This window comes from Giraffa tippelskirchi, chromosome 4, assembly GCF_054371585.1.
Source record: "Giraffa tippelskirchi isolate mGirTip1 chromosome 4, T2T-mGirTip1v1.2.pri, whole genome shotgun sequence".
NCBI lineage: Eukaryota > Metazoa > Chordata > Mammalia > Artiodactyla > Giraffidae > Giraffa > Giraffa tippelskirchi.
This window is the reverse complement of record NC_137278.1, coordinates 87349359-87361871: the sequence shown is the minus strand read 5'-3', so window position 1 is coordinate 87361871 and position 12513 is coordinate 87349359. Positions and strand designations below refer to the sequence as shown.

General features: G+C 42.3%; 1 protein-coding gene across 7 annotated transcripts in view; it reads right to left on the bottom strand.

Moving 5' to 3' along the window:
- XDH (xanthine dehydrogenase) overlaps nt 1–11354 on the bottom strand; it is a 70277-nt gene extending 58923 nt beyond the window's left edge. For 4 of the 7 annotated variants that reach the window (XM_081590334.1, XM_081590338.1, XM_081590336.1 and 1 more), the window contains exon 1: nt 2401–2525. In XM_081590334.1, coding sequence (XP_081446460.1) covers nt 2401–2442 — 42 coding nt within the window. In that variant the 5' untranslated portion in view covers nt 2443–2525. Of the gene's footprint in view, nt 1–2400; nt 2526–10919 lie in introns of those variants that run through there. The other 3 variants (XM_081590335.1, XM_081590339.1, XM_081590337.1) reach the window with 2 other exon arrangements.
- Between the last annotated feature and the right edge of the window lie 1159 nt (nt 11355–12513).

Here is a 12513-nt window from a genome sequence, read left to right as displayed (position 1 = left end):
TAAGGGGGGAAAGGAGTATGATATCTGAAATTTATCCTCAATGGTACAAAAAGAAAATTTTATACTTTATATGTTCATTTCAATTAATTACATATTTAAACATATAACATTATGTACTTATAGATCTATATATCTATGTACCTATATATCATTTTGTCAGCATTCATTTAGCAAGCATTTCTTTGTATTCTTCTTGCAACTTCCTTAGAAGTTTAACTTTTTTTTAAGTTTAACTTTTAAAGTTCAAAGTTTGAAAAATAAATTTTTTTAGCACAGGATTTCTCAGGGTTTTGATATCCATCCATTCATCCTTTCCACATTAATTGAGCACCTACTATGTGCCAACAAAATGGTCTAAGAATATCTAAGAAGAGCATCTTGTGGGGATACTTGTCTGTGAAATACGTTTTGGAATATGATAATTTACCTGATCACAATCCACTTTGCCAACCCGTTCATTAGCTCCCAAATGGTAAATGCCTGGTCTTGGAGATTGTGTTCCTCTCATGCATGTGTGTTCCATAGGCTCAGGCCTGGGAGGAGCTTGTAAATGTTGATAACATGGGGATAGGTGGGTAAGTGACTGGGTGTTGACTTATCACTGACTGCTGCTTCTCATGGGGATCACTCCTGGACACTTTCAGCTGTACCCTCCATGCAGAGCTTTCTAGACTTCTCCAGGGGTCAACATCTCCACTAACCAGAGAGGGACTGTTTGAATGACAAGAATCCAGCGCACCCCACCCCACCTCACCCAACCCTGACCGCCAGGAGCAGAGATGCAGACACAGAGAATGGACTTGTGGACACAGCGGAGGAAGGAGAGGGTGGGACAAATTGAGACAGTAACACTGACATGTATACACTACCGTCCGCAAAGAAAGAACCTTGCACTGTCCCACATGAATTGATGGATTCATAAACAATCAAACCTTTGAGTTAAGTCACTGAACCCAGCTGCTCACCTATTAAAAAAATCACTTAGAAAAATGCCACGGAAGATGTCTCTGTGTAAGTAATATGTGAAGAAAACCTATTCGGCAACTGTTTCTTAAATCTCTCCAATGTAACTGCTGCCTGTGACAGTATTATTGGAATTCTTGGCTGCAGGAATCTTACAACCATCAATGTGGAAGCTTTGCCCGACCTCTTAGTTTGCTCTCAGAAGCCAACCCTGAAAGGAAGTCAACACAGAGAAACCACTCTGCACCAGGAAGAGCACGGGTGGCCTCCTTCCCCAGGGCCACCCGCTGAAACCACTGAAACTGAATCCAACCGCCTTGGAAGCCCCTTACATTGCAACAGCTCACAGCGTTCCCCTGCTAGTCACCCAAACACACCCTGACAATTTAAGCACTAGTTGCATTTTAATTCTTGAAAACTGCCTTCAAAGTCACCTAGCTTCTCAACTTAGAATTGCCAATATTGCAAAACAAAATTGCTCTGACTCCTGGGCTTGATCCTCTCTCATAAAATCCACATGGCCATTCACAGTGTGCAACCACAGCTACCCTTTTACTGTCCATTTCATTCACAATCAAGGAGCTGAAGCGAGCACCTCAGCACCAGTGGAGGGAGGGAGGGCAAGTGGACGACAATGGAGACAATGTGATGTGCTTACAGCTCTCTCCCTCATCTGCATTAAAGTCTGCAAAGATTCTTACCCTTCTGGTGTTGCAAGGACTGGTACCCATGTCATAAGACTCTCCTCTGCCCCATTCCATCCCCACTTTTCCTAGGTTCCTATGCACACCAGTGAAGTTGATCCAAGTGGGCAATTTTTATCAAAGTAAGAGGTTTGCAATATTTATACATATAACCAAGAGTGGGGTGGGGGGACCCATGCCCTTTAGGAAACAAGAATTGTGACTTGCCACAATATGTCAATATATGTCCTCACGCAAGTTAGCTGTTACATTGATATGGATGAAATTTCAGAATCAAAGCTGTGTACACGTTATACACTAAGATTAGCAAGAAAACACATTCCTGTTCCCTTTCTCAGTAAGGAGAGCAACAAAAGCCTTAGGATACATTTGATTAAACACCGAAACAGAGGTGGGGTGGGTGACCTCCAATCTCACCGAGAACTCTGTCCACCTTTCTCGGTTTGGTGCCAGCATCTCTACAGGCTGGGAGCACGGGCGAGGGGAGTGCTCACTTATACCCTTCTCTCTTCCCTCCCAGACTTCCCAGAGGAGTCCATTGCTCCTCTGCCCCATGAAGATCTTGACTGGGTTCTAGACCTGAGAAGGTTTACTCTCCCCAATGATACCCCAAATTCAGGAATCGCTTTGAAGAAAGAGAGAAGGCAAACAAGTGAGTGAGAACCCAAAATAAAGAGGACAAACACCCCTTCCAGGGAGCAGGGAAACCAGAGGAAAAATCGCTTTTGCTTACCTTTTTGCCATTCACAAAGAAAACCAATTCATCTGCTGTCATTGTGAACGGGTTGGGGGTCCTCGAACTCCGGGTACCTCACACCCGAGAGGCACTGCCAGAGAGGCACTGCCCTGCAAGTTGACAAAAACAACTCTCCCAAAAAGAAATGAAGTCAGCCAGTGGGAGGGGCCAAGCTTAGAGCTTCCAAGTACAGAGAGTTCTTGGCACAAGCCACCAGTTTACATAATCAAGGAAATAGCAATAGAAATGAGTCACATTCTCCAAGTCCACACAGGTCATCTCACCATTTAGATATAGAGACCCAGACTCAGCACTTAACATGCAGGACTCATTCTCCCAAAGCCTGGAGGAGTTTGGAGTCACAAGAGGCAGAGTCCAGTGCTTCAGATGCAAACTCTGGCATTTGACTCCAGCAGGTCTCATCTCACTTTCAGAACTCATTGATTTTCATCTGTAAATGGGCAAATGAAACATCAAGAGAAAAGGCTGAGGGTAGATGATGTATTTGGGAAGTGCTTTGCAAATTGGTAAACAGCCTAATTTTTTTTTTCTGTTGCAAATGTATTCTCAATGGCACAATAAAAATAATCCTCATAGCAAACCATTTTTGAGGTTTTCCTTTTTTTTCTCTCAGTGAAACACCATTCATTAAACTGTCAGAATAACTCATACACATATTTTAAAATACTGCATGAAATTAAATGTGCCTATCTCATAGTCATAGGCCTAGTTAATACAGAGCTGAAAACTTCCCCAGCCAGTCTCCATTAACTCCTGGTATAAACACACATGCATATCACCTACCTGATATCACCAACGGGTTCTAAAGTCCAGCAGCCCAGTGCCCCTCCCAGCTCTCTGTTTCCCTGTCTCTCTGACACACAAACACACACACACACCAGCATTCTCTCTAGTCTTCTACTCAGCTAGCCTCTCTGAAGTAGGTCACTTTCCCTATACCCCTTGAAGGATACAAGGAGGGAGAAAAGCAGATGCGCTTGGTACAGAAATGACTTAGAGAAACCGAAGACTGGCAGGACAAGCAACGCCCCTCTCACAACAGCCTCCATTCAAGCAGGAGATGAAATTCCACCTGTTGGGTGGCTGATCATCCCAGTTTGCCTCCAGATGTCTTGATTTTAGCCCTAAAGCCTTGACATATCTCAGTCCAGGGCAAACTAGGATGATTGGTCAACATAAAACAGTAGTTCTTACGCGGGAAGAGATGATGCCTGTCCCAGGAGCCTTTTGCCAATGCCTGAGGATATGTCTTGGTGACAGATATCATCAATAATCAATCTATAATAATAATGACAACAATAATAATAATAAAAGAGAGTTTTATTTGAGCCAAACTGAGGACTACAGTTCAGGAGGCAGTCTCTCTTATAGTTCTGAAAAACCGTTCCAGAAAAGCATGGTTTTGGGAAGCTTTATATCTTGTCAGAAAAAAAAAAAAAAAAAAAACCTCTAACATGACAAGACTACATCTCTTCATAGTTTCAAAAAAGACAGGTCAGCACATCCACAGGGAGTCAGGAAAGCCTTGGTACCTGCAAAAGGAGGCTTATCATCCAAGGAGCACCAGCGCTGGTGTTCTTGGAAGGGAGGCATTTTATCTTTAAAATGGACAGTTTCACTCCGGTCAATGCAGACCAGTTTTTTCTTTATTGTTAAAGCAGATGTACAACATATGTTTAATAGGTCACAAACAGGCTTTCCTAGTTAGGATAAAGTTTAAGTTAATTCATGGATAAGCCAGAATGACTTCCTTATGCCTCAATATGTGACTATTTCCACCATCGTTTCCCTTTTCTGATCAAACAAAGTCTTTGAAAAGAAAGCAGTGATGACCAAAATCTTTGTCCCTTGATGCCAGAGTGGTTGCTCCCCACCCACAAGTCTCTCAGTGCTAGGGCTCCCTCTCTTTTTATTTTTTGTAGGAAAAGAGTTGCCTAATTATTCTCATTGAAAGTGAAAGTGAAAGTCTCTCAGTCATGTCTGCAACTCCATGCAGCCTGCCAGGCTCCTCTGTCCAGGGAATTCTCCAGGCCAGAATACTGGAGTAGGTAGTCATTTCCTTCTCCAGGGGACCTTCCCAACCCAGGGTTTGAACCTAGGTCTCCCGCATTGCAGGTGGATTCTTTACCGTCTGAGCCACCAGGAAAACCCAGTTATTCTCATTATGGGGGAGGTAATTAACTAATGGAACAAAGTAAACACAGAAGTATATGATGATGGGTAAACATTTTATAAGCTATATTATGAATTATATCAAATGGTTGCTCCAACATTGTACATGTGCTTTTAGCAGTCAGCTTAGAGCAAAGAGCAATACATATCACATGTACCTTGACATCTAGGAAAAGAATAATAATGCATACTATGATGATGATAACCCTCTGTATAGCAAGCTGAAAAAAAGTGCCTATTACTGATGGACTCTAACCAGATTATTTAAAGGGTCTGTTTCCCTTACATCTTTTAGCTGTTTTGCAATTTTTTTCTAAGTGTATAACCCACTTTTCCTCAGGTGTTGATATGAGTGCAACAAGAAATGTGAGCAATGGCACAAATATCTCTTTGTTCAGCCAGCAAAAAAATCTAAGGCAGCCCTGTTACCCAATACCACTTGGACTAAGCGGTAGACGGATGTCTGTTGTGCTCTAACGCTGTTTGCACTGTCTTCTGCCATTTGACCAAGAGTGACTGATAGATTTCTAATCATCTCTCTGTTTATCTATACTCCTGCACTAAGAATCAAGATTCCCCAAAGACTTTGCCACCAGGTATCTTGGTATTCTGCTAAAATGGATCTCTTGACTCCACAATGAAAAGAGAAAGAAGGTTCATCTATTGTCTTTTACAGAGACGATGGGGTAGCATTATGTACCAGTCAACATAATTATTTTATTTACCATAAAGACATTTATGTGCCCATCTCTGAGAAGGTGGGTCACTTCTAATGCCACATGCAAAGATAAAACTTCAGGGAGCTCAAGCAATCTCACTGACAGCTTTGTTAACAGGAAGTTTTCTTAACACAGTATTAAAGCATGGATTTTTTTTTTTTTGCAGGTTTTCCAAAAGTTATCTGTATGGCCTTTAATATTTGAGAGTAGCTGGCATAAAATACACATGTTATTCTCTTTAAGATATTTGTTAATTAAGGCTTACTTTATTTCACGTATATTCCCAAATATGACATTTCTGTCAAAACCATGGTAATATCGCCAATGTTTCCAATTGTGTCTTGCTATTAATATAATATCAACAACTTCAGATATGCAGATGATACCACTTTAATAGCAGAAAGCAAAGAGGAGCTAAAGAGCCTCTTGATGAAAATGAAAGAGGAGAATGAAAAAGCTGGGTTAAAACTTAACATTCAAAAAACAAAGATCATGGCATCTACTCCCATAACTTCACAGAAAATAGATGGGGGAAAAGTGTAAACAGTGACAAATTTTATTTTCTTGGACTCCAAAATCACTGTGGATGGTGACTGCAGCCATGAAATTAAAAGACACTTACTCCTTGGAAGGAAAGCTATGACAAATCTAGACAGAGTATTAGAAAGCAGAGACATCACTTTACCAACAAAGATCCATATAGTCAAAGCTATGGTTTTTCCAGTAGTCATGTACAAATGTGAGAGCTGGACCATAAAGAAGACTTGAGTGTGGAAGAACTGACGCTTTTGAACTATGGTGCTGGAGAAGACTCTTGAGAGTCCCTTGGACAGCAAGGAGATCAAACCAGTCAATCCTAAAGGAAATCAACCCTGAATATTCATTGGAAGGACTGGTGCTGAAGCTGGAACTCCAATACTTTGGCCACCTGATGCAAAGAGCCAACTCATTGGAAAAGACCCTGATGCTGGGAAAGATTGCGGGCATGAGGAGAAGGGGGCAACAGAAGAGGAGACAGTCGTTGGATGGCATCATCAACTCAATGGACATGAACCTGAGCAAACTCTGGGACATAGTGGTGAACAGAGGAACCTGGCATGCTGCAGTCCATAAGGTTACAAAGAGTCGGAGGTGAGTTAGTGACTGAACAACAACAACAACAAAAACAGACTTGAGAACTAAGTGCAAGGCATGATCCTGGGTCCTGGGGTTGTGGAGAGAAAGCTATAAATTACATTTTTAGGAAAATTGGAATAATGCTGCGTAAAGTCTGTAGATTTGATAATAATGATATAGTAACACTAGATTTCCTGATTTTTATAAATAGATTGTAGCGATGCTTTCTAAGGCCCACTTGACTTCACATTCCAGGATGTCTGGCTCTAGGTGAGTGATCACATCATTGTGATTATCTGGGTCATGAAGATCTTTTTTGTACAGTTCTTCTGTGTATTCTTGCCACCTCTTCTTAATCTCTTCTGCTTCTGTTAGGTCCATACCATTTCTGTCCTTTATTGAGCCTATCTTTGCATGAAATGTTCCTTTGGTATCTCTAATTTTCTTGAAGAGATCTCTAGTCTTTCCCAATCTGTTGTTTTCCTCTATTTCTTTGCACTGATCGCTGAGGAAGGCTTTCTTATCTCTCCTTGCTATTCTTTGGAACTCTGCATTCAGATGGGAGTATCTTTCCTTTTCTCCTTTGCTTTTCGCTTCTCTTCTCTTCCCAGCTATCTGTAAGGCCTCCGAATTCCAATTGAGCTATTTCAAATCCTCAAAGGTGATGCTGTGAAAGTGCTGCACTCGATATGCCAGCAAATTTGGAAAACTCAGCAGTGGCCGCAGGACTGGAAAAGGTCAGTTTTTGTTCCAATCCCAAAGAAAGGCAATGCCAAACAATGCTCAAACTACCGCACAATTGCACTCATCTCACACGCTAGTAAAGTAATGCTCAAAATTCTCCAAGCCAGGCTTCAGCAATATGTGAACCGTGAACTTCCAGATGTTCAAGCTGGTTTTAGAAAAGGCAGAGGAACCATAGATCAAATTCCCAATATCCGCTGGATCATCGAAAAAGCAAGAGAGTTCCAGAAAAAACATCTGTTTCTGCTTTATTGACTATGCCAAAGCCTTTGACTGTGTGGATCACAATAAACTGTGGAAAATTCTGAAAGAGATGGGAATACCAGACCATCTGACCTGTCTCTTGAGAAACCTGTATGCAGGTCAGGAAGCAACAGTTAGAACTGGACATGGAACAACAGACTGGTTCCAAATAGGAAAAGGAGTACGTCAAGGCTGTATATTGTCACCCTGCTTATTTAACTTATATGCAGAGTACATCATGAGAAATGCTGGGCTGGAAGAAACACAAGCTGGAATCAAGATTGCCAGGAGAAATATCAATAACCTCAGATATGCGGATGACACCCCCCTTATGGCAGAAAGTGAAGAAGAACTAAAGAGCCTCTTGATGAAAGTGAAAAAGGAGAGTGAAAAAGTTGGCTTAAAGCTCAACGTTCAGAAAACTAAGATCATGGCATCTGGTCCCATCACTCCATGGGAAATAGATGGGGAAACAGTGGAAACAGTGTCAGATTTTATTTTTTTGGGCTCCAGAATCACTGCTGATGGTGACTGCAGCCATGAAATTAAAAGACGCTTCCTCCTTGGAAGGAAGGTTATGGCCAACCTAGATAGCATATTTAAAAGCAGAGACATTACTTTGCCAACAAAAGTCCGTCTAGTCAAGGCTATGGTTTTTCCAGTGGTCATGTATGGATGTGAGAGTTTGACGGTGAAGAAAGCTGAGCGCCGCAGAATTGATGCTTTTGAACTGTGGTGTTGGAGAAGACTCTTGAGAGTCCCTTGGACTGCAAGGAGATCCAATCAATCCATCCTAAAAGAGATCAATCCTGGGTGTTCATTGGAAGGTCTGATGTTGAAGCTGAAACTCCACCTCATGCGAAGGGTTCACTCATTGAAAAAGACCCTAATGCTGGGTAGGATTGGGGGCAGGAGGAGAAGGGGACGACAGAGGATGAGATGGTTGGATGGCATCACCGACTCGATGGACATGGGTTTGGGTAGACTCCGGGAGTTGGTGATGGACAGAGAGGCCTGGTGTGCTGCAATTCATGAGTTCGCAAAGAGTCGGACACGACTGAGCAACTGAACGGAACTGATAAATAGATTGTGGTTATGTAAGAATACCCTTATTCTTAGTTTAAGGGAGAAAGGAGTATGATATCTGAAATTTATCCTCAATGGTACAAAAAGAAAATTTTATACTTTTTATGTTCATTTCAATTAATTACATATTTAAACATATAACATTATGTACTTATAGATCTATATATCTATGTACCTATATATCATTTTGTCAGCATTCATTTAGCAAGCATTTCTTTGTATTCTTCTTGCAACTTCCTTATAAGTTTAACTTTTTTTTAAGTTTAACTTTTAAAGTTCAAAGTTTGAAAAATAAATTTTTTTAGCACAGGATTTCTCAGGGTTTTGATATCCATCTATTCATCCTTTCCACATTAATTGAGCACCTACTATGTGCCAACAAAATGGTCTAAGAATATCTAAGAAGAGCATCTTGTGGGGATACTTGTCTGTGAAATACGTTTTGGAATATGATAATTTACCTGATCACAATCCACTTTGCCAACCCGTTCATTAGCTCCCAAATGGTAAATGCCTGGTCTTGGAGATTGTGTTCCTCTCATGCATGTGTGTTCCATAGGCTCAGGCCTGGGAGGAGCTTGTAAATGTTGATAACATGGGGATAGGTGGGTAAGTGACTGGGTGTTGACTTATCACTGACTGCTGCTTCTCATGGGGATCACTCCTGGACACTTTCAGCTGTACCCTCCATGCAGAGCTTTCTAGACTTCTCCAGGGGTCAACATCTCCACTAACCAGAGAGGGACTGTTTGAATGACAAGAATCCAGCGCACCCCACCCCACCTCACCCAACCCTGACCGCCAGGAGCAGAGATGCAGACACAGAGAATGGACTTGTGGACACAGCGGAGGAAGGAGAGGGTGGGACAAATTGAGACAGTAACACTGACATGTATACACTACCGTCCGCAAAGAAAGAACCTTGCACTGTCCCACATGAATTGATGGATTCATAAACAATCAAACCTTTGAGTTAAGTCACTGAACCCAGCTGCTCACCTATTAAAAAAATCACTTAGAAAAATGCCACGGAAGATGCCTCTGTGTAAGTAATATGTGAAGAAAACCTATTCGGCAACTGTTTCTTAAATCTCTCCAATGTAACTGCTGCCTGTGACAGTATTATTGGAATTCTTGGCTGCAGGAATCTTACAACCATCAATGTGGAAGCTTTGCCCGACCTCTTAGTTTGCTCTCAGAAGCCAACCCTGAAAGGAAGTCAACACAGAGAAACCACTCTGCACCAGGAAGAGCACGGGTGGCCTCCTTCCCCAGGGCCACCCGCTGAAACCACTGAAACTGAATCCAACCGCCTTGGAAGCCCCTTACATTGCAACAGCTCACAGCGTTCCCCTGCTAGTCACCCAAACACACCCTGACAATTTAAGCACTAGTTGCATTTTAATTCTTGAAAACTGCCTTCAAAGTCACCTAGCTTCTCAACTTAGAATTGCCAATATTGCAAAACAAAATTGCTCTGACTCCTGGGCTTGATCCTCTCTCATAAAATCCACATGGCCATTCACAGTGTGCAACCACAGCTACCCTTTTACTGTCCATTTCATTCACAATCAAGGAGCTGAAGCGAGCACCTCAGCACCAGTGGAGGGAGGGAGGGCAAGTGGACGACAATGGAGACAATGTGATGTGCTTACAGCTCTCTCCCTCATCTGCATTAAAGTCTGCAAAGATTCTTACCCTTCTGGTGTTGCAAGGACTGGTACCCATGTCATAAGACTCTCCTCTGCCCCATTCCATCCCCACTTTTCCTAGGTTCCTATGCACACCAGTGAAGTTGATCCAAGTGGGCAATTTTTATCAAAGTAAGAGGTTTGCAATATTTATACATATAACCAAGAGTGGGGTGGGGGGACCCATGCCCTTTAGGAAACAAGAATTGTGACTTGCCACAATATGTCAATATATGTCCTCACGCAAGTTAGCTGTTACATTGATATGGATGAAATTTCAGAATCAAAGCTGTGTACACGTTATACACTAAGATTAGCAAGAAAACACATTCCTGTTCCCTTTCTCAGTAAGGAGAGCAACAAAAGCCTTAGGATACATTTGATTAAACACCGAAACAGAGGTGGGGTGGGTGACCTCCAATCTCACCGAGAACTCTGTCCACCTTTCTCGGTTTGGTGCCAGCATCTCTACAGGCTGGGAGCACGGGCGAGGGGAGTGCTCACTTATACCCTTCTCTCTTCCCTCCCCATTGCTCCTCTGCCCCATGAAGATCTTGACTGGGTTCTAGACCTGAGAAGGTTTTCTCTCCCCAATGATACCCCAAATTCAGGAATAGCTTTGAAGAGAGAGAAGGCAAACGAGTGAGTGAGAACCCAAAATAAAGAGGACAAACATCCCTTCCAGGGAGCAGGGAAACCAGAAGAAAAATCAGCTTCTGCTTACCTTTTTGCCATTCACAAAGAAAACCAATTCATCTGCTGTCATTGTCAATGGGTTGGGGGAACTCGAACTCCAGCTACTTCACACCCGAGAGGCACTGCCAGAGAGGCACTGCTAGAGAGGCACTGCTCTGCAAGTTGATAAAAACTCCTCTCCCAAAAAGAAACGAAGCCAGCCAATGGGGGGACCAAGCTTAGAGCTTCCGAGTACAGAGTTGTTGGCACAAGCCACCAGTTTACATAATCAAGGAAATAGCAATAGAAATGAGTCACATGCTCCAAGTCCACACAGGTCATCTCACCATTTAGATATAGAGACCCAGACTCAGCACTTAACATGCAGGACTCATTCTCCCAAAGCCTGGAGGAGTTTGGAGTCACAAGAGGCAGAGTCCAGTGCTTCAGATGCAAACTCTGGCATTTGACTCCAGCAGGTCTCATCTCACTTTCAGAACTCATTGATTTTCATCTGTAAATGGGCAAATGAAACTCAAGAGCAAAAGGCTGAGGGTAGATGATGTATTTGGGAAGTGCTTTGTAAATTGGTAAACAGCCTAATTTATTTTCTGTTGCAAATGTATTCTCAATGGCACAATAAAAATAATCCTCATAGCAAACCATTTTTGAGGTTTTCCTTTTTTTTCTCTCAGTGAAACACCATTCATTAAACTGTCAGAATAACTCATACACATATTTTAAAATACTGCATGAAATTAAATGTGCCTATCTCATAGTCATAGGCCTAGTTAATACAGAGCTGAAAACCTTCCCCAGCCAGTCTCCATTAACTCCTGGTATAAACACACATGCATATCACCTACCTGATATCACCAACGGGTTCTAAAGTCCAGCAGCCCAGTGCCCCTCCCAGCTCTCTGTTTCCCTGTCTCTCTGACACACAAACACACACACACACCAGCATTCTCTCTAGTCTTCTACTCAGCTAGCCTCTCTGAAGTAGGTCACTTTCCCTATACCCCTTGAAGGATACAAGGAGGGAGAAAAGCAGATGCGCTTGGTACAGAAATGACTTAGAGAAACCGAAGACTGGCAGGACAAGCAACGCCCCTCTCACAACAGCCTCCATTCAAGCAGGAGATGAAATTCCACCTGTTGGGTGGCTGATCATCCCAGTTTGCCTCCAGATGTCTTGATTTTAGCCCTAAAGCCTTGACATATCTCAGTCCAGGGCAAACTAGGATGATTGGTCAACATAAAACAGTAGTTCTTACGCGGGAAGAGATGATGCCCGTCCCAGGAGCATTATGGCAATGCCTGGGGCTATGTCTTGGTGACAGATATCATCAATAATCAATCTATAATAATAATGACAACAATAATAATAATAAAAGAGAGTTTTATTTGAGCCAAACTGAGGACTACAGTTCAGGAGGCAGTCTCTCTTATAGTTCTGAAAAACCGTTCCAGAAAAGCATGGTTTTGGGAAGTTTTATATCTTGTCAGAAAAAAAAAAAAAAAAAAACCTCTAACATGACAAGACTACATCTCTTCATAGTTTCAAAAAAGACAGGTCAGCACATCCACAGGGAGTCAGGAAAGCCCTGGTACCTGCAAAAGGAGGCTTATCATCCAAGGAG